This window comes from Patella vulgata, chromosome 2 (assembly GCF_932274485.2).
Source record: "Patella vulgata chromosome 2, xgPatVulg1.2, whole genome shotgun sequence".
Lineage (NCBI taxonomy): Eukaryota > Metazoa > Mollusca > Gastropoda > Patellidae > Patella > Patella vulgata.
This window is the reverse complement of record NC_065880.2, coordinates 83,354,033-83,374,247: the sequence shown is the minus strand read 5'-3', so window position 1 is coordinate 83,374,247 and position 20,215 is coordinate 83,354,033. Positions and strand designations below refer to the sequence as shown.

The 20,215-nt window shown below is 38.1% G+C and overlaps 1 protein-coding gene across 1 annotated transcript; it reads left to right on the top strand.

The window, feature by feature from the left end:
• The first annotated feature begins 175 nt into the window (after window positions 1-175).
• On the top strand, window positions 176-11,633 carry LOC126809884 (glutamyl-tRNA(Gln) amidotransferase subunit A, mitochondrial). Its single transcript, XM_050534748.1, has 10 exons — window positions 176-277; window positions 741-900; window positions 2,162-2,357; window positions 3,425-3,619; window positions 4,638-4,813; window positions 6,062-6,174; window positions 7,004-7,196; window positions 8,196-8,313; window positions 9,503-9,708; window positions 10,506-11,633. Exons 1-10 carry the CDS (start codon window positions 254-256, stop codon window positions 10,682-10,684), a joined length of 1,560 nt encoding a protein of 519 aa, XP_050390705.1. The 5' UTR covers window positions 176-253; the 3' UTR covers window positions 10,685-11,633.
• Window positions 11,634-20,215: the final 8,582 nt, after the last annotated feature.

Here is a 20,215-nt window from a genome sequence, read left to right as displayed (position 1 = left end):
TGGAATATCTAGAAGAACCAGAGGACTTGGAAGTTCTTTATACAAGCAGCTGAGTTTATACCCCTTTCTCGACAATCAACGCAAACATTAAAATAGACATCTTTATCCGAGTACAAGTCTAGCTTCGGGCGTTTTTGAATAGTTTCGAGGCACAAAAATTAACTCTACAGACCGATTTGATAAATAGGGGAGATAACTCTAAATAATTGACCTTAATTGACCCTTTAACTATGACCTTTCTTCTAAACTAGTCATGCTTTCATTGCAGATCAGAGAGGTGATTTAATAGTTTTGACATGTTTTTATTGTTATGTGTTTGTCAGTTGATTTGATTATATGATTACGAATTGTACTTACGTTTATCACCCGAGGCATATCATTCGGATTACAATTATTATCAGTCTACATGGCACATGCCATGCAATCATGCACAACATCACCATATATATTCCTAACCATTACCGATATAATTATTACCATGATTTTCCAATATATTCATGTTTATTTTGTCTGTACAGATACTGCATTACATATAGTTTTCTTTGCTTTGGTAGGCCGTGATTTCATTGGAAGTATTTGGCTACAAAAATAATAACAACAGAAGGGTTGAATGTATATTAAACCTTAGTCGAGTGAACTTTTGTTTTTCTTTTCATCCGAAGGACTACAGAACATTTTACTTGTATCCCCCAAATTATAAACACATCAGTACCGGTATCTATTATTTTTGCTGTTTTCAGGTTTTAAAACATTTAAAAGAAGGAAAGATAACTGCGTCAGAATTGTGTAATCTTAGTATTAAACGAGCAAAAAGGTTGAAAGACTTGAATATTTATATCAGTGAAACACCAGAATATTCCCAACAGTTGGCTGAAATCTCAACAAACAGAACGAAACAAGGTGATGATATTAAAGATACATTATGGGAGATTAGATAAAGAGCTGGAAGTTCTCACTATAATAGTTAAAAACTAAATAATGTTAAGGGAATTTGCTGAAAATTTCAATCAAATTGATCCACTCTGAACCGAGAATTTAGAGATTGAATTTTCGGCCTAGCCTCCATCATCATTACTAAAGTCGGTACAATAAAAAACCAAGTCTCATTTATCCATTTCATGATTTAATCACGAATGAAAGTTGAGCAGCAAATCGGATACTAATCCAGTATTAAAATATCGCAGGATAGTGATGACATGGAGAGTTGATTATTATGGTCTTGATACTTCTTAATAATTTAGATAACATTTCAGGCCTAAAGAAAGACCTGCATTAGGCAGAGTTATCTCTTGCCTTATGTTTGTTTAATAGGTATTTGTTGCACTGAATTGCATATTTTTCTTTATTTATCAAAGTTTTTCTTTTTTAGTAAAGTGAAAGTAGATTATAAATGGTGGGGTGGGGGTCTATTGGTTTAACGCATGCATGTGGAACCATAAGGTCTGTCATTGAGTCAAATGACATGGAGTAGGGTCGCCTGTCCAACCTCATGGGTTTTACGTGGGTCCTCTGATTTCCTCCCACTGCTAAAGCTAAAGACTTAAAGACCTGTACGTGCAAATGGAATTATTGACCTAAAATTTCACCATATATTAGCCCCGAGTGTCAAGTATCCGTTAAACCACCTTTCTCTCTCTCTCTGTATATTTCTAAAATGTGAATCGGTCAGATTTATGCCTCAATTGTTTTTCATGGTTTTGATTCCCTGGTTGTACGTGACAAGGAGTAAGGTTTCTTATCCAACCTTGTGGGTTTTCTTCGGGTCCTCCTGTTTCCTCCCTCTGCTAAAAAAGGGGTGGGGGTGGATGGCCGAATGATTAGCACGTGCGTGCTGTATCATACGGCCTGTCATTGAGTCAACTGGCAGGGTTTCGAAATCCTGATTGTACGTGACAAGGAGTAAGGTTGCCTGTATAACCTTGTGGGTTTTCTTCAGGTCCTCCGGTTTCCTCCCTCGCTAAAGACCCCTACACGCAAGCGAATTGTTAAAATAATATTAAACCATATGTTAGTCCCGAAATTACCTAGTTCTAACTGTGGTATGTTGTAATATGTATATTTTAATCTCACCACCAAGCAACGAAAAGTAGTTGGATTTTATGAGGCGCTATCAAATGTATTATTATTATTATTAATTTTTTTTTATTATTATGATCTTTAGGAGAAGAGCAGAGACTATTAGAAGGAATTCCTGTTGCATTTAAAGATAATTTTTGTACAACTGCTGTAAAGACAACATGTGGGTCAAGAATGCTGGCAAACTTTCAACCACCTTACAACGCTACAATGGTGGAAAAAATATTGCAACATGGTGGAGTTCTAATGGGGAAAGCCAATATGGATGAATTTGCTATGGGGTAATGGCATGTATATTTGAGAAGAAATTTAGAAAAAGGATCTAGTCATTTGGATGGGACAAAAAAAAGAAATGAGTTCTATCCATGTATTTGTTGGTGTGCACACTGTATGGTACATCTGTGTCTTCATATAGGAAGTTAAAACTATTTCATCCATTCATTCAACCATTGGATCGATCCCTGCATTGGCTGAGAAAGTTCATCCAGATTTTCCGGCGTGGTTCACCCTTGTCAGTGATGCAGGACGGAGGGCCTGACAAGGAGAGCTGTCTAGTCCTTCGGATGGGACGAAAAACCGAGGTCCCGTGTATACATTGGAATGCACGTAAAAGATCCCTTGGCAGTTGGAATTCGATATAAGAGTAGGCGATAGTGCCGCTGCCCGGGCAAAATTTCCATCATAGCACACTGTATGGTGTATGCCCGTCTTCATTAGCCCAGTTTAGGAGCAGAACAGTAGGACGTTAAACCCCATTTCATTTCATTTCATTTCATTTCAACCATTGGTTTGCCTTTAAATAAAAGACCCAAAACAAGAGTTGCTCCCCTTTTTGCATTTGTTATCTTGTCAAATGACAAGTTATTTTCTTTTTTTCTATAGAGTGAACAAAAGGGGATTCCCCATGATGATGTCAATAGGAAGAACATGTATATTAAAATTGGTAATAACACAGGGGGGGGTTGGATGGCTGAATAGTTGGCACATGCGCACTGTTTCATAAGGTCTGCCAGTAACCCGGTTGGAGGGAGGGAGAGCAAAATGGGGTTTAACTTCAACTCAACACAAACTAGGTCATTTCGGGACTAACATATGGTTCAATTTTATTTCACTAATTTGTTTGCGCATAGGGATCTTTAGCAGTGGGAGGAAACCTAAGGACCCAGAAAAAACCCATCAGTATGAACAAGTGACCCTACTCTTTGTTACGTTTAAGTGGGGAATCGAAACAATGCCAGTGGGATTTCATTTATGTAAAATTATCTGGCAGGCAAGAATGGCAACCTACTTATTACAACTGCATAACATAATTTTATCCTATGATTTTGATTTGAATTTTTTTTTTTAGAGCGGGGAGTGTGGACAGTGCTGCTGGTCCAGTTCGAAATCCTTGGAGATACAAATTTAAAAAATCAAATAAGAAATCTAACCAATCAGAGAGAAGTGAGAGTCATGTGACTGACAATAACTACAATGATTGGTTTATTACTGGTGGAAGTTCTGGTGGTAGTGCTGCTGCCATAGCAACAGGTGCATGTTTTGGGTAGGTTTTACTGTAATTTACCAAACCTGACAATAGATTGTTTTAAGTAAATACTTTCAAATAAATAACCAACGCTTTAATCCAGGATTCAATCCATGTGTTGACCAAAAAAGTATGTCAGGATTTTTCAGTGTTGGTTTCCTGTTGTCAGTGGAGCATGATAGAGGGCCTGGCAAGGAACAGTGTCTAGTTTTTCAGATGGGATGAAAAAACAAGGTGCTATCTATATGTTGGTGTGCACCTAAACAAACCCTCCTTGACAGGAGAGAGAGAGAGATGGGGTTTAAGGTCCACTCGACACAAACTAGGTCGTTTTGGGACTAAACTATGGTTCTATTTTATTTCAGTAATTCACTTGCGCGTAGGGTTCTTTAGCAGTGGGAGGAATCTGGAGAAGAAGAAGAAAACCCACAAGATCGGACAAGCGATCCTACTCCTTGTCACGTATATAACCTGGGAATCAAAACCGTGGCAGTTGACTCAATGACAGACATTATGATACAGCACGCACATGCTAACCATTCCGACCCCCCCCCCCCCCTTGACAGTAGGAATCTGAAATAGAGTAGGCTGCAGCACCATTGTCCAAACAACAACATTTCCCTCATAGGTTGCTGACTGGAGTATGCCCATCTTCATCAGCCTGTTTATATTTTTAGGGGGGGGGGGGGGAAGAAGGGTGGCTGAATGGTTAGCGTGTGCGAATGGTTAGCGTGTGCGTGTTGTGCCATAAGGTCAGTCATTGAGTCAACTGACGTGGTTTTGATTCTCTGGTTGTACGTGACAAAAAGTAGGGTCGCCTGTCCAACCTCCTGGGTTTTCTCCGGGTCCACCGGTTTCCTCCCACTGCTAAAGACCCTGCACGCAAGCGAATTGTTGAAAAAAAATTGATCCATATGTTAGTCCCGAAATGACCTAGTTTGTGTGGAGTGGACTTTAAACCCCATCTCTCTCTCTCTCTCTCTCTCTCTCTCTCTCTCTCATATGTTTAGTATTTATAAATGTTTCTATTCCGTAGTGCATTTGGCTCTGATACAGGTGGCTCTACTCGTATCCCAGCAGCATTTTGTGGTGTGGCTGGATTGAAACCAACGTATGGTCGTCTGTCTCGTCATGGGTTGATACCATTGGTTAATTCTATGGATGTACCAGGAATTATGGGTAAAACAACAGACGATGTTGCTGTCATACTTAGTAAGTTATCAGTCTTTGTTATATTTTGCCCAAGTAGGGTCCACTGTCCAACCTCGTGGGTTTTCGTCGGGTCCTCCGGTTTCCTCCCACTGCTAAAGATCCCTACGCACATGCAAATTATTGAAAAAAAATTGAACCATATGTTAGTCCCAAAATGACCTAGTTTGTGTTGAGTGGATGTTAAAGCCTATTTCTCTCTCATCAGTCGATTTTTGGCAGAGATTGAATCCTTTCTGTATGCATCAAGGCAAAAACTGAAGCATGTTTTGATTACAGAGTAATGTCTTAAAGATGTGTTCCCAGAAAAGTATTTATCGGGTGGTTATTTCCAATAAAAGTATGGCAATTTTGGTATATATGAAAAGTAGAGATATCCAACCTTACTAGAAAAATATTGGATTCCCCGAAAAACACTCATTGAGCGTATACAGAAAAAAAATGTAAGGGTTAACCTAATCAACAGCCTGACGATTAAGAATTTCTGCACGCATAATGTCAAAGGTCACACGCAAACATTGAGCGCTTGATGTACAAGTTGATAAACTTTATGAAGAGTTAGACGTACAACACTTTCTGAGATAAAAAATGACAGAAAAAGACGCGGGTAGTGGATAATCCGAGAATTTAATTAGGATTCAATATTTGTAATAAATAGTAAGCGATTAAAGACAACATCGTCTTATTTATGCAATGAATTCTCCTCTGATTTCCAGGACGTGACGTAAACATGACCTGCTTTGATCGAATTTTATAGCAGGACATTCCTTGGCAATTACAATGTTTGAGAAGGATTTGAAGCATAATTATGACAAATTAATTAGTTTGAATATGCTTTTAGTCCATATATACCATTAAATCGCCCAGTTTGTACGCGGGAACCCATCTTTAAGTACAGTTGGGCAAAATTCTCCTCCATAGCATTGCACACGTAATCATAGAAAACTCTCGGAGTTGGCTGAGAAAGTTCCTCAGGATTTTCCGGGGATTTCCCCTTGCAAGTAGTGTTTTTTTGACAGCTGTCTAGTCGTCCGGATGGGATAAAAAATCAAGGTCCTGTGTACACATTTGAGTACATGTAAAAGAACCTATGACATTTGATATTCGATATAAGAGTAAGCCGTAATGCTACTGTCCAGACACAATTTCCTTCATTGCACACTGCATGCTTGTCTTCATTAACCCAGGCGGTGCAGAAAAGTAGGAAGTTAAACCACATTACATTTCATTTCTGTTTATTTATATATTTAGATGGTGTGTCAGGTTTTGATATGAAAGATTCTACAACGTTACCTGGTCCTCATAAACCTATAAATCTACCAGATAGACCTGATGTAAAACATTTACATATAGGAATACCACAGGTAATAATTAATACTTACATAGGTCTACCACAGGTAATAATTCATACTTATATAGGTCTACCACGGGCAATAATTCATATTTATATAGGTCTACCACAGGTAATAACATATATAGGTCTATCAAGGGTAATAATTAATACTTATATAGGTCTACCACAAGTAATAATTATATATGTCTACTACAGATAAAAATAATACTTATATAGGTCTACCACAGGTAATAATACATATATAGGTCTATCATGGGCAATAATTAATACTTATATAGGTCTACCACAAGTAATAATTATATAGGTCTACCACAGGTAATAATTAATATTTATATAGGTCTACCACTCGGGTAATAATTAATACTAATTAGCTCTATCACAGGTAATAATTAATATAGGTCTACCATGGGTAATAATGATATAGGTCTGCCACAGGTAATGATTAATACTTATATAGGTCAACCACTCAGGTAATAATTAATACTGATTAGCTCTATCACAGGTAATCATTAATACTTGTGGATCTTCCACAGATTATAAGTAGTACACAAATATGTATATTTCTCTTTTTCCTGTGTGGTTCTGCCTTGTTGATGGTGCAGGACAGAGAGCAAGGAACAAAATATAGTCATTCAGATGGGACGAAAAACCAAGGGCCCGTGTGCACATTGGTATGCTCGTAAAAACATCCTTCACAGTTGGAGTTCGAAATAGGAGTAGGCCGTAGTGCCACTGTCCTGGCAAAATTGTCTTCATAACACACTGTATGACATATGCTTGTCTTCATTAGCCCTTTGGAACATCCTTGATGTCAAACTGCTATTTACTCTGTATTTCAGGAATATCTTGCTCCAGGAACAACAAAAGATGTCACAGAGACATGGCAGCAAGTAGCAGACATGTTAGATGATGCTGGAGCGAAAGTGACATCTGTATCGTTACCTCATACCCAGTATTCTATATTAGTGTACTCTGTTTTATGTTGTTGCGAAGTAGCGTCCAATATGGCCAGATATGATGGAATCGAATTTGGTAAGTTTCTTCAGAAATTCTCATAAAATTTTTAATGTTTTTCCCATTTAGATATATAGATTCAAATACTGTTGCACTTTCAATAAACTTCTTTTAAAGCCTGTGGCATGGCACTGGTCCCAGCTTCGATGCCTGTGCTAGTTTTCATGTGGACGTATATGTTGTCACCCCTGTCCATCCGTGTAAAAGTATGTAATACCAAGGTTGTGCACCCTCTAGTGGTCACAGTTTTGATCCAATTTTGATGAAACTTAAAAAATATATATTTATATCCCAAAGACCTAGGTCCCTTTCATTATTTGCGCATATGGGACTGTAACTCACTAGTGAATGGCCGCTGATTGTCTGAAAAATTGCTTTTTTTTAGTTTGTTCTCTGAGCATCTCGTGCAAAATGTGGGCGTGTCTTGCCTGGCAACCGCTTGTTCAGCTTGGTTTCTACTGGTCAGTGGTACAGGGCAAGAAAAGCATTCAGTTGGTAGATGGAACAGATAACTGAGGTCCTATGTATATATATGGTTGGCCATCCTCGGTATCCCCAGTGTTCTCATTCTATTCCACTCCACTAACCCCTGGATTCATCATTCACATATTCAAATTAACTGCCCTTGATCAAATCTGATTCTATATTCACAACAATATGGCGGCTTGTTCTCTTGATTGTGAGAAAGTTTGCAAGAAATTTAGTATAACAGAAGTGACATGCACACAAAAAGATGTCCTAAAACATCTTTTTGATGGGACAGATGTTTTTATGTCAGTTCTTGTGTATTTAACGATTTTTTTGATTGGTCGATAAAAATAGCACGATATCAAGGGTAGATAATTTGAGTATGTGTATTACCCATGGAGTGGCATGAAAGAAAACAACTTGTCTGAAAATAAGTGTTTGTTCCTCTGGGCAACCATTAATATCGAGCCCTGATCAGAAGTGTCTCAAAGAGTAAGTATTTTACTTTGTCAATCAACAAAATAACAAACGCCATTTAACGTTTTCCAGGTTACCGTGACAACAATGATGTGTCTACAGAAGAGATGTTTGCTGGCACGAGGCATCATGGTTTTAACGATGTTGTTCGTAGTAGAATAATGGCTGGAAATTATTACCTTTTAAAAGAGTAAGTAGATCTGTAGGTAGGGGAGATAAAACCTTGAAGCTTGTCACCGTGAAGTCACAGGGGCTCAGTGAGTAAGGTCCTGGGCTTGTTCCTGGGGTGTTGGCGGAGAAAGTACCTCCAGATTTCCCAGCTTGATTTCCCTTTCTAGGATGGTCCTGTCTATACCATTAGAAGCACGTTAACAATTCTCTTTACTGGATTTCCCTTTCTAGGATGGTCCGGTCTATACCATTGGAAGCACGTTAATAATTCCCTTACTGGATTTCCCTTTTTAGGATGGTCCGGTCTATACCATTAGAAGCACGTTAATAATTCCCTTACTGGATTTCCCTTTCTAGGATGGTCCGGTCTATACCATTAGAAGCACGTTAATAATTCACTTACTGGATTTCCCTTTCTAGGATGGTCCGGTCTATACCATTAGAAGCACGTTAATAATTCTCTTTACTGGATTTCCCTTTCTAGGATGGTCCTGTATATACCATTAGAAGCACGTTAATAATTCCCTTTACTGGATTTCCCTTTCTAGGATGGTCCTGTCTATATCATTGGAAGCACGTTAATATTTCCCTTACTGGATTTTCCTTTCTAGGATGGTCCTGTCTATATCATTGGAAGCACGTTAACAATCCCCTTACAGGATTTCCCTTTCTAGGATGGTCCGGTCTATACCATTGGAAGCACGTTAACAATTCCCTTTACTGGATTTCCCTTTCTAGGATGGTCTATACCATTAGAAGCACGTTAATAATTCCCTTACTGGATTTCCCTTTCTAGGATGGTCCTGTCTATACCATTGGAAGCACGTTAATAATTCCCTTACTGGATTTCCCTTTCTAGGATGGTCCGGTCTATACGATTCGCAGCAGGTTATTGATTCCCTTACAGGATTTCCCTTTCTAGGATGGTCCGATCTATACCATTGGAAGCACGTTAATTATTCCCTTACTGGATTTCCCTTTCTAGGATGGTCCGGTCTATACGATTGGCAGCACGTTATTGATACCCTTACAGGATTTCCCTTTCTAGGATGGTCCGGTCTATACCATTGGAAGCACGTTAAAATTCCCTTACTTTATCGCCTTTTCTCGAATGGAGGACTGAACAATGAACTACATCTTGTGGTTCAGCTGGTCATATCGATAAACCCCTATTTCATTTCATTTCATCTCATTTTATATAATTTCAGGAATTATGAACGTTATTTTATCAAAGCTCAGAAAGTCAGACGACTAATCAGTGACGATTTTAACCGAGTTTTTTCTTCTGGTGTTGATTTACTTCTAACGCCGACCACCATTGGTCCAGCCGTAACATATGAGGACTTTACGAAGGCTGATAATCAGTCACGCTCCATTGAATTCGATGTATATACCCAACCCTCTAATTTAGTAGGTAAGTACTCGGAAGTGTGTGTGCGTGGTTGAGTGGTAAGGAATAGATCTCATGGCTAGAAGCGAAAAGGGGTTAAAAAAAAAAAGCACCAGTCAGACTTATGAAAAAGGAACATTCACAGTGTTTAAAATTCGACAGGAAAAGTTGCAAGCCAACAGGACCTGCTGGTAGACGCCATTCATGAAAGTTGTAGGTCTTAACATTAACTTGTGGGCCCAATAAATATTAACAAAACACACACACTACCCCACCCAAAATGCCTTAAATTTCGAAGTTCCGTATGTGTCTTCTACAGTCATTTTGATAGAACCATGAACAAAATATCCATGCCACAAACAAAGTCGGCTCACAGGACCGACCCACCATCTTCAAAATAAAAAGATGTCGGCCCATCCAATTATTTATCGTCAGGGGTATCACGGTGGCTAAGTGGGTAAGACGCTGGCCCGCTATAGCCTGGAGGTCGGGTGTTCAATCCCTGCAGTGGCCGAGAAAGTTCATCCAGATTTTCCGCCGTGGTTCTCCCTTGTCAGTGATACAGGACGGAGGGCCTGACAAGGACAGCTGTCTAGTCGTTCGGGTGGGACGAAAAACCGAGGTCCCGTGTACACATTGGCATGCACGTAAAAGATCCCTTGACAGTTTAAATTCGATATAAAAGTAGGCAGTTGTGCCACTGTCCGGGCAAAATTTCCCTCATAGCACACTGTGTGGCTTATGCCCGTCTTCATTAGCCCAGTTCGGAGCAGAACAGTAGAACGTTAAACCCCATTTCATTTCATTTTTGTTTCTTTCAGGTATTCCTGCATTAACAGTACCTGCGGGTTTGTCTAGAGATTGTTTACCAATAGGATTACAGATACTAGGTCCACATCTACACGAACAATCTATTCTCAGTTTAGGAAAGTGGATAGAACAACAAGTCAACTTTCCCTATTTAAATCTAGATTTTTTAGATAATGAGCAGTTATTATGATAAAAGTTTTAGATGATGAGCAGTTATTATATTATGGAAAATGAGCAGTTATTATGAGAACAGTTTTAGATGATGAGCAGTTAGTATATTATGGATTATGAGCAGTTATTATGATAAAAGTTTTACGTGATGAGCAGTCATTATGCATGATGAGCAGTTATTATGATAAAAGTTTTACGTGATGAGCAGTCATTATGCATGATGAGCAGTTATTATGCATGATGAGCAGTTATTATGATAAAAGTTTTGGATGATGAGCAGCTATTATGAGAATAGTTTTGGATGATGAGCAACTATTATGAGAATAGTTTTAGATGATGAGCAGTTATTATGGATGATGAGCAGCTATTATGAGAATAGTTTTAGATGATGAGCAGTTATTATGGATGATGAGCAGCTATTATGAGAACAGTTATCATGAGAACAGTTTTAGGACTTTTTGAGAGTCATTTTAATTAGCAAATGTGATTGTTAATTTAATTCTAGAATATTTTTTCTGCGTTAAGTGGTAAAGACAGATGAATTCAGAATAGGGTACCATAAATATAAAACATGAAATATTAATTTGATTTGCAAATTTTTTTTGTGTTATGGATACAATCACTTTATTTATAACACCTGCTTTTTGGGGAACTGTGGTACTTGAGTACACTAGTGTGTCTCGTTAAAATCGCATTGCAAATTATGCCTGAACAATTTCAGATTTGGAGCCACTTTTAAAAAGAGATTTTGATGTCACAATGATATTATCAATGCCAAATCAAATTTTTACATTTTAATTCTGTGAATGTCATTGAGGAATCCCTTGCAGATAAAATATTAATGTGAACTTAGGCAATGAGAGGATGGACCCTATCGATATTAAGCATCCTTCGATTTTCCGTTCAGGAGTAATGCTCGAAAAACCTTCTGTACCTTGTGAACGCAATAAAGACTAGTTTTTAATGGATCTTTTTCATATTTGTCTTGAAGTATTGGGGTTATTCCCCCCTTTGCCGAAAATTTGTCTTCATTTGCCGTAAACTGTGTGAACACGATAAGAATCTATCGGTTTCAACAGATTTTATTCCAAATGTCTGTCTGTCCGTCCGTTCATGTCTGTCCGTCACACTTTTTGGGACACAATAACTCTCCTTCTAATTGACCTAGAATGTTCAAACTTGGTGTAGGTGTTTATTAGGTCAATGCCTTGATGGAGTTTGAAGATGAGCATTTTCTGCGCAGGGTAAGCAGAGATAAGCAATTTGATTGGTTGATGCTTTGGGACACTATAACTTTATTTCCGATTAAGTGAGATTGATGAAACTTGGTGTATAGCTTCATTACATCAATACCTTGACGAAGTTCGATAATGGGAATTGTCTGCTTAGGCTAAGGAGCAATAAGCATTTTGATTGGTCAAAACTTTGGAACATAACAACTCTGCTTCTAATTGCGGTAGAATGTTTAAAATTTATGTAGATATGAGTTCAATGATTAACATATCGAGCTAGTGTATAGTTGATAATCAGTTTGATTGCTCGATACTTTTGAAAAAAATAGATTTGCGATTAATATGTGTCATCTATTTATTTGGGGATTTCGGAGGGGGACACCAGCCTCACTGTTGGCTTGTTATCGTAGAACAGGTGCAAGGGTCTTTTCTTTGGGAGGAAACCGAAGTATTCAGAGTAAACTCATGAGATTGAGAAGATTCCACATACGCTAGAAACCACGATCGCAAGGTGAACGGCCAGATAACGCTAGAAGTGCAACACACTAGGCCGTCCAGGATATAAAGAGGGCGAATCTTTATGTAGAGAATTCCAAGCAGTCCAGATAGCGCAGTCCTCACGTACAGAAGTTCAATTGGTTCTAAACTAAGTGGAAGAAATCTTGTGCTTTATCTAGACCTACTTCTTATTAGTTCATCAAGCTGATCGTGGAGGGTTCACTTGAACTTTGCAACTTTTCAAAATTCCTTATATGGTAAATTATTTTAGGTCATTTAAATGCCTTAAAATTTGTTGATTTTTGTTGTTGTAAGAGTAATCGCTTTTCTACTGTGAACACTGATAATTCTCCCCTGTTCAAGCCACGGTGGCTCATTGAGTAAGACACTGGCTCTCTAACCAGGAGGTCTCGGGGTTCGCTTCCGGTGTTGGCCGAGATAGCTCCTCGGGATTTCTTTCCTGTTTCACCTTTTCTGCGGTGCAGGGAGGAGAGCCAGACAAGGATAGTGTCTGATAGTTCTTGACCAATGCAAATACTGTATTCTTAAATTCTTTTAGTGAATAAGGCCCCATGTCTATCATATTCAACAGAAGGTCTGATCTTGCTTTAACTCAAGCTGGATATTGTAAATTTCGAGGTCGTTGATTTAGTAATATGTAGGTCTGTATGTTCTGCAATTGTGAAGTTGAAAAAATAGTCTATGAGTGGGGCACGGGTAACGTGAATCAAGCTAGTTTTGATTTCTCATCATACCACGTATTCTTCACTGCAACCTGTCCGAGGGCACGGAGGGAATCATAAAAAAGTACAAGTTGGGGGTATGGCAATCGTTGTAAGCTATCAAGTGGGTCAAAGGGTTATTGAATGTAGGCATTGTCACCATAGCTATAAATACAAGGAAGGCGTTGTCACTCGGGTAATAACCAAGTCTCCAGGAATGTTTTCCTCGTAACTTTGTAATAGATCGGTTTGGTTCATCTCTAGCATTAGCATCGTCCAAGGGATTTGTCACCTTAACCCACAAGGTTTCTTTAAGACCCCCCCCCCCCCCACCCCGATCCGCCTTTCACTCGGTTTATGGCTTTCCACAATCCAGGCAATAACCGATTCCGAATTAAAAAAACCCCAAAAAAACAAACACACACATAAATATTATAGTTTATTATATAGTAACCCACACACAAGGATATAAATATGCTTTAAACAAGTAAACAAGATAAACTTATCAAATTCATTATCCCTCTTTTATTTTAAAAAAATATACCTAAACAAAAAAACCCCAAACACTATAAACTTTCTTTTCATGAGGCAAAAACTTTACCTACCTCTACTCAGCAAATTTTATGTCGAGCATTGAAATCTCTTCAGAAAAATTTCAAATGTCCGAATAGAAGAATAATTCGAGAAATTATGAATTTGTTTCATCATAAAAGCCCCTAAAACAAACCCATGATGTGTTTGTTTCGTCATAATAAGCCATTTTAGAGAAATTTCTAAAAACAGAAATCTCTCATTGATTTCAACATTTGGAACTACAAAAGCGAGTGAAAACAAGAAGTTTGAGCCTCTCGAAAATTTGTTGTTGTGCATAAAATAATTTTAATTTTTTTAATGGATCAATAACAATTTAATTAAAATACAGATCTATATTTTGTTTCGTTTTTTTTTATACTTTCGATGGCCTACACTTACATGAAGAACTGACAAGTTGTACTCGAAGGTCATGTCAGGGAACGTACGAGCGGCTTTTGACCCTATGACGTCAGACATTGATTAATCGATCAACATTGGCGTTTCTAGTGATTTACCCACAGTTCCGTGCTCGCACGCCAAGAAGTCACCCTAACAGACTGTTTCATTCGCGTATCCCTCACTTCACCCAAAACACCGGTAAAATAACAACTCTTCCAGATCCTAGTGTAGTCAAGACAAGTAAAACGCAATGTTGAACTTTAAAAAACGAAACGAAAAAGGATCTGTGTTTTAATCAGATTGAATCAATAATGGCTGGATTTTGAAATTGAGCATTTAAAAAAAACAACAAAAAACAAAAAAAACCCACACACATATGCATAATTGTTTTTTTTTCTAGGCACAATAATTCAATAATGCTGCAGGCGTATTATAACTCCTTCAATGGCCTGGGAAACATTTGATTTTACGAGATACCCCCCCCCCCCCCAAAAAAAAAAGAAAAAAAGAACAGTGTAAAAAGTAAGGTCTCTGATCGTCATTTGGTATTGTGAAAATTGTCAACATTCGACATCCATATCAGCTGATCTATAAGATAGCCTATATCTACTTGTTAAGGCCAGCTGATCTATAAGATAGGCTATATCTACTTGTTAAGGCCAGCTGATCTATAAGATAGGCTATATCTACTTGTTAAGGCCAGCTGATCTATAAGATAGGCTAACTCTTCTTGTTAAGACCAGCTCAATTTTTGTAATGGTCGTTGAGATGTAAATAAAGTTAGGGCACGTGATTTTTGACGAGATTGTAGGTTAGGTTTAAGAATGATCAAATTGAGTACATGTTACCGTGTATTTAAGCGGCGACATATTATTTTTGGTTGAAATGTGCAAATGACGGTCAGCAACTTTAAATTTAAAATACTGCAGCATTGTTTAATTAAAAGCACAGATATAAATAAAAGTATCACATAAGACTTGAAAGATACCTTCCCACGAAAATGGATTCTCTCCAAGTCACGTCACGTGACACGCGATTACTTAAAATAGATTGGGGTACTTTCCTTCCGATTAAAATGTTTCAGAGGGATTTGAAGCAAATTTTTGATGGATAAATTAGTTTGAATATGTTGTCAGTCCAAATATATCATCAAATCACACAGTTTGTTCGCAGGAAGGCATCTTTAATATAAAGCTGATATCCCGAGAAAATCTAAAATATTTAAATCTTTAAAGGGAAATAAAAAATAGCCTTATTTTAAGTACTAGATGGGTTACTGTCTTACCTGTTGTGTAATTATCCATTAAATCCTATTTTACTTGTCCAGAGGGTTCAAAAATATTTTAAAATCCAAGTCACATTTGAAAAGCTTTAAGTCAGGCTTTTCAAATCATTTAGTTGAATTTTTCCATTTTTTTTTCAAATGAGGTGTGTTAAGATGAAATTTGTGTCATCAATTAATTGGAATATTGTATAATATTACAATTTGTTGACCAGAATAAAGATTGGGACATATTATTCAGTTACAACAAGAGTGGTATTGAGCCTTTAAAAACCGAATTCCACAAAAGATCAATGAATTAGCACAAGTTATCACTCCAAAATCTCTTAACATTGATATACCAAAGTTTGGCCCACATGTTTTGGGCTTTTTGTTTTGTAAAATAGCTGCTCATAACTTATTAAATATTATGCGTTTACATTGACAGTTACTAGGATTACACATAGATTTAAATAAATGATTCTCGTTCAATTGGTTTCTATCCAGTTCTTCAGTATTTCTTTAATTCTTTAATGGTCAGGATGCATTCCCAGTAAACTTTATACTTTATCAAGATCGAAAAATTATCATGTTGATAGGAAAAATCCGAGTTGTGGGTATCAAAAGAGTGGAAGTATCTGAAAAAGGTGTCAAATTGATTATTTAGCAAATAAATAAAAACAAAATTGACATGAAAATGATTTTAAAATATATATATTTGGAAAATCAGAAGAAAAAAAAGAACATTGACACTACCTAGGCCAATGTGAGACCATCGGGGTTGTAGGGAAGGGGGGCGGGTGTAACTCCAAATAAAACTACGCCGTAGCGCCAGGACAAAATCTTTTCATAACACACTGTCCGTATTTGTTAGTCTGAATGGTGCAGCGAAATGGGACGCCAGCCACTATTTCATTTCATTACTGTCACACCAGTGGACTTTGGTTTTAATTTAGTTGCAACCTGCCAATTAGAAAACGAAACGCCATTATCTGGGCAAAATCACCCCTCCGTTCCTAACATTGCCAGATTGTTCCCAGATAATGATTGCAGCATTATACCAGCGGCTGCCAGGCAGGATACGCCCACATTTTGCAAGAGATGGAAAGAGAACAAGCTAAAAACAAACGTGATTTTTGTACAATCAGGGGCAATAATCCAGAAAGTTATGGCCTGAAATGTGCACATATGAAAAGGGACAGAGATCTTTTCGATATAAAGATATGTTTTAAGTTTGATCAAAATCCGATAAAAATTGTGACCTCTAGAGGGCCCACAACCTTCGTATTACACACTTTACACAATTTGAATACAAAGAGCGGCCATTTTGTCGGAAGTTTCATTTCGATTTTACCGAAATACAAATCCAAACTTCATTATGGTGTAATGGTGATGTATTTAAACGGTTTTTAAAATTGGAAAAAAATTGTGACTCTAGAGAATCCGCAAGCTAAAAATGCGATTTTTCGAACAATCAGGGGCCATAATCCTGAAAGTTAAGTTCGGGTATCCGCTATTATCAAAAGGAAGCAAGATCTTAGTGTGTAATAAATATATATTCACATGTTTCTTTTTTAAATCGGATAAAAATTGTCACACGCTAAAAACGGATAAAAATCGGATCAAAATTGTGACCTCTAGGGGGGCCACAACCTTGATTTACCAGATGTTTACATTATTTGCGTACGAGGGGCGGCCATTTTGTCCGACAGTTTTGGCCCGATTTTCACGAAATTTGAACTCAACAAACATTACAGTGTAACGGTGATATATTCGAAGGTTTTTTTTTAAATCGAATAATAATTTTGACCCCTGGAAGGACCATAAGCCCAAAACGCGATTTTGCGTACAATCAGAGGCCATAATTCAGGAAGTTACGATCCGATATGCGCGAATATTGAAAGAAACGAGATCTTTGGGTTGTAAACTTGCATTTCAAGTTTCATCAAAATGGGTTCAAAATTGTGGCCTCTAGAGGGCCCACAACTTTGATATACCAGTGGTTTGCACTATTTGCGAATGAGGGGCGGCCATTTTGTCCGTCAGTTTGGGACCGGTCTTTACGAAATTCGAACTCAACCATCCCTAGGGTGTAACGGTGATATATTCAAACGTTCGTTTCAATCTGATAAAAATTGTGACCTCTTTGGGGTCCACAAGCTAAAAAAGTTATTTTTCGTACAACCAAGGGCCATAATTCAGCAAGTGATGGCCCGATATGCGCGAATATCGAAAGGAACCGAGATCGTTTTGATATAAAGATAAATGGGTTATAAACATGCATTTCAAGTTTCATCAAAATCAGATGAAAATTGTGACCCCCAGAGGGTCCACAAAACCCTGATACACAATATTGTGACACTATTTGCGAATGAGGGGCGGCCATTTTGTCCGTCAGTTTGGGTCTGATTTTTACGAAATTGGAACTCAACCATCCTTAAAGGGTGTAACGGTGATATATTCAAACGCTTTTTTTTAAATCAGATAAAAATTGTGACCTCTATGGGGTCCACACGCTAAAAACGCGATTTTTCGTACAATCAGGGGCCATAATTCAGGAACCGATATCTGTGGGTTATAAACATACATTTCAAGTTTAAACCAAATCGGATCAAAAAATTGTGACCTCTACAGTGTTCACAAGCTAAAACCGTGATTTTTCGTACAACCAGGGGCCATAATCCATGAAATTACAGTCCGATACATGCAAATATCGAAAGGAACCGACAACTTAGGGTGATAAACCTATATGTCAAGTTTCATTGAAATCGGATAAAAATTGTGACCTTTAGAGTGTTCAAAAACAATTGTTGGCGGACAGAGGGACGACAATATACGTCCACATGAAAATGTGGGCGTATAAAAATGAAATGGGGTTTAACGTCCTACTGCTCTGCACCAACTGGTCTAATAAAGAAAGGCATACACCATACAGTGTGCTATAAGGGGAATTTTGCTCGGACAGTGGCACTATGATCTATTCTTGTATCGAATTCCAACTGTCAAGGGTTCCTTCTGAAGTACATGTATTATGTTTACGAGACATTAAACTCCATTCATCCCTTTTTCTACCCTACTAGATATAGCTTTTTCGATGGCCTACACTACATGAAGATCTAACCGGTTGTACTGGAAGGTCGCGTCAGGGGTCTTACGAGCGGTTTTTGACCCTATGACGTCAGAAATTGATTAATCAATCAGCGTTGACGTTTCTAGTAGTTTACCCACAGTTTTGTGAATCGAAGGCCTAGAACTCGCCGTACCAGACGATGGATAAGGAGCGACCATTTTGTCCGACAGTTTGGTCAGATTTTTACGAAATTTGAACTCAACATTCATTGATGTGTAACGGTGATATATTTAAACCTTTTTTTTTTAAATTGAATACAAGTTGTTGCTGCTGTGGCTGTTGTCTGTGGTGTTACTGCTGTTGCTGTTGTGGTTGTTGTCTGTGGTGCTGTTGTTGCTGCTGTTGTTGTTGCTGTTGTGGTGGTTGTCTGTGGTGCTGTTGTGGTGGTTGTCTGTGGTGTTGTTGTCTGTGGTGCTGTTGTGGTGGTTATCTGAAATAAATAAATCAATGAATAAATGAATGGATAAATAATGGAAAGCAGTGATTCATATCATTGAATGGGGACATATAATGGTGGAGACGCAGGGGTTAGTACCCTACTTGACTCATAATAATCATAATTTGTGTTGAACAAAGACAAACACGTCCTACAAGACAATGCGGAAATTATTATTAATGGCTGATTCACAAACGACTAAGTAATAATAACAAGTCAACAGTGACGCACGTTTATCTTTTTCAAAGTATCGAGCAATCAAACTGATTATCAACTATACACTAAGTTTCCCCACTCTCTGTCAGATAGAATCAAAATCAAAGAAATTGCTTAGCTCTGCTTCGCTCTCGCGGGAAATATTACACCTCAATTAAAAGCAGAGTTGTTATGTTCCAAAGTCTTGACCGATTAAATTGCTTATCGCTCCTTAGCCTCATATTCAAGTCACCAAACCCAACAGTTCGAGTGAACCTGGAAATTGTCTACAAAGTTTTTTTTATGATTGATTTTAGTAGCCTATGGCGTCCTCTTTCAGAATCTGCCGGTTGAACCTCGGTCACCCTTTAGCGCTTTGAGAAATTCAAGATACGCTCACCCTTTCATATAATCCTCTATAACTCCCATAGTATTTTGTCTAGGATGATAATTTTGGTGTCTAACCGTATGTTCTGGGGGCCAAGGAATTCGCTGAAATCATTCATTATGTCGTGGGGTGATTAGATGATAGTAAAAAAAAAATTCCAGACAATATGGCCCTTTATTGTCGGTTGAGGGCCATTGTTTCACCAAACCATACTATATGTAGAGACAAACTATATATTTATGGACATAGGAACATGAGTGATACGATAACATCCCATACATGCCTCTCAGGGGCTCCGGGGCCACATGGGCCGGCCCTGAAAAGGGGGGTACAAGCTGTTTTAAAAAAGCAAATTCGATCCACAAAGCACGAAAATAACCCCACAAAACTAGCAATGTTCAGTTTAATCCTTTGGGCATGTTTCTGCTGCAACCTACGGCAGCACACGCCCAAACGACTGTACATTCTAAGCCACCCCTAGTGCATCTACAAGCAAGCGTACTGCATGGGGTGTCACTCTTGCATCTGCATCTGATGAGCCACATGGCAGACTCCGGAGGAATTGTCCTGTTGTAATGTTCTCAATTTAGTATCCTTCACTCAGCAATACAGTTCCGATGGATTACGATCTTCCAGTGAACAACACCCAATAGCTCGGTGATGAGCTCCCTTTACGTTCCCTGCAAATGCATCATTCATTGAGCAAGCCTACATGG

Bases quoted from the DNA above. Each gene is read 5' to 3' on its own strand.
- LOC126809884 (XM_050534748.1), top strand. From the start codon at position 254: ATGCTTTCATTGCAGATCAGAGAG. The intron at 278-740 runs GTGATTTAATAG...TGCTGTTTTCAG, and splicing joins TTTCATTGCAGATCAGAGAG to GTTTTAAAACATTTAAAAGA. The intron at 2,358-3,424 runs GTAATGGCATGT...TTTTTTTTTTAG, and splicing joins ATGGATGAATTTGCTATGGG to AGCGGGGAGTGTGGACAGTG.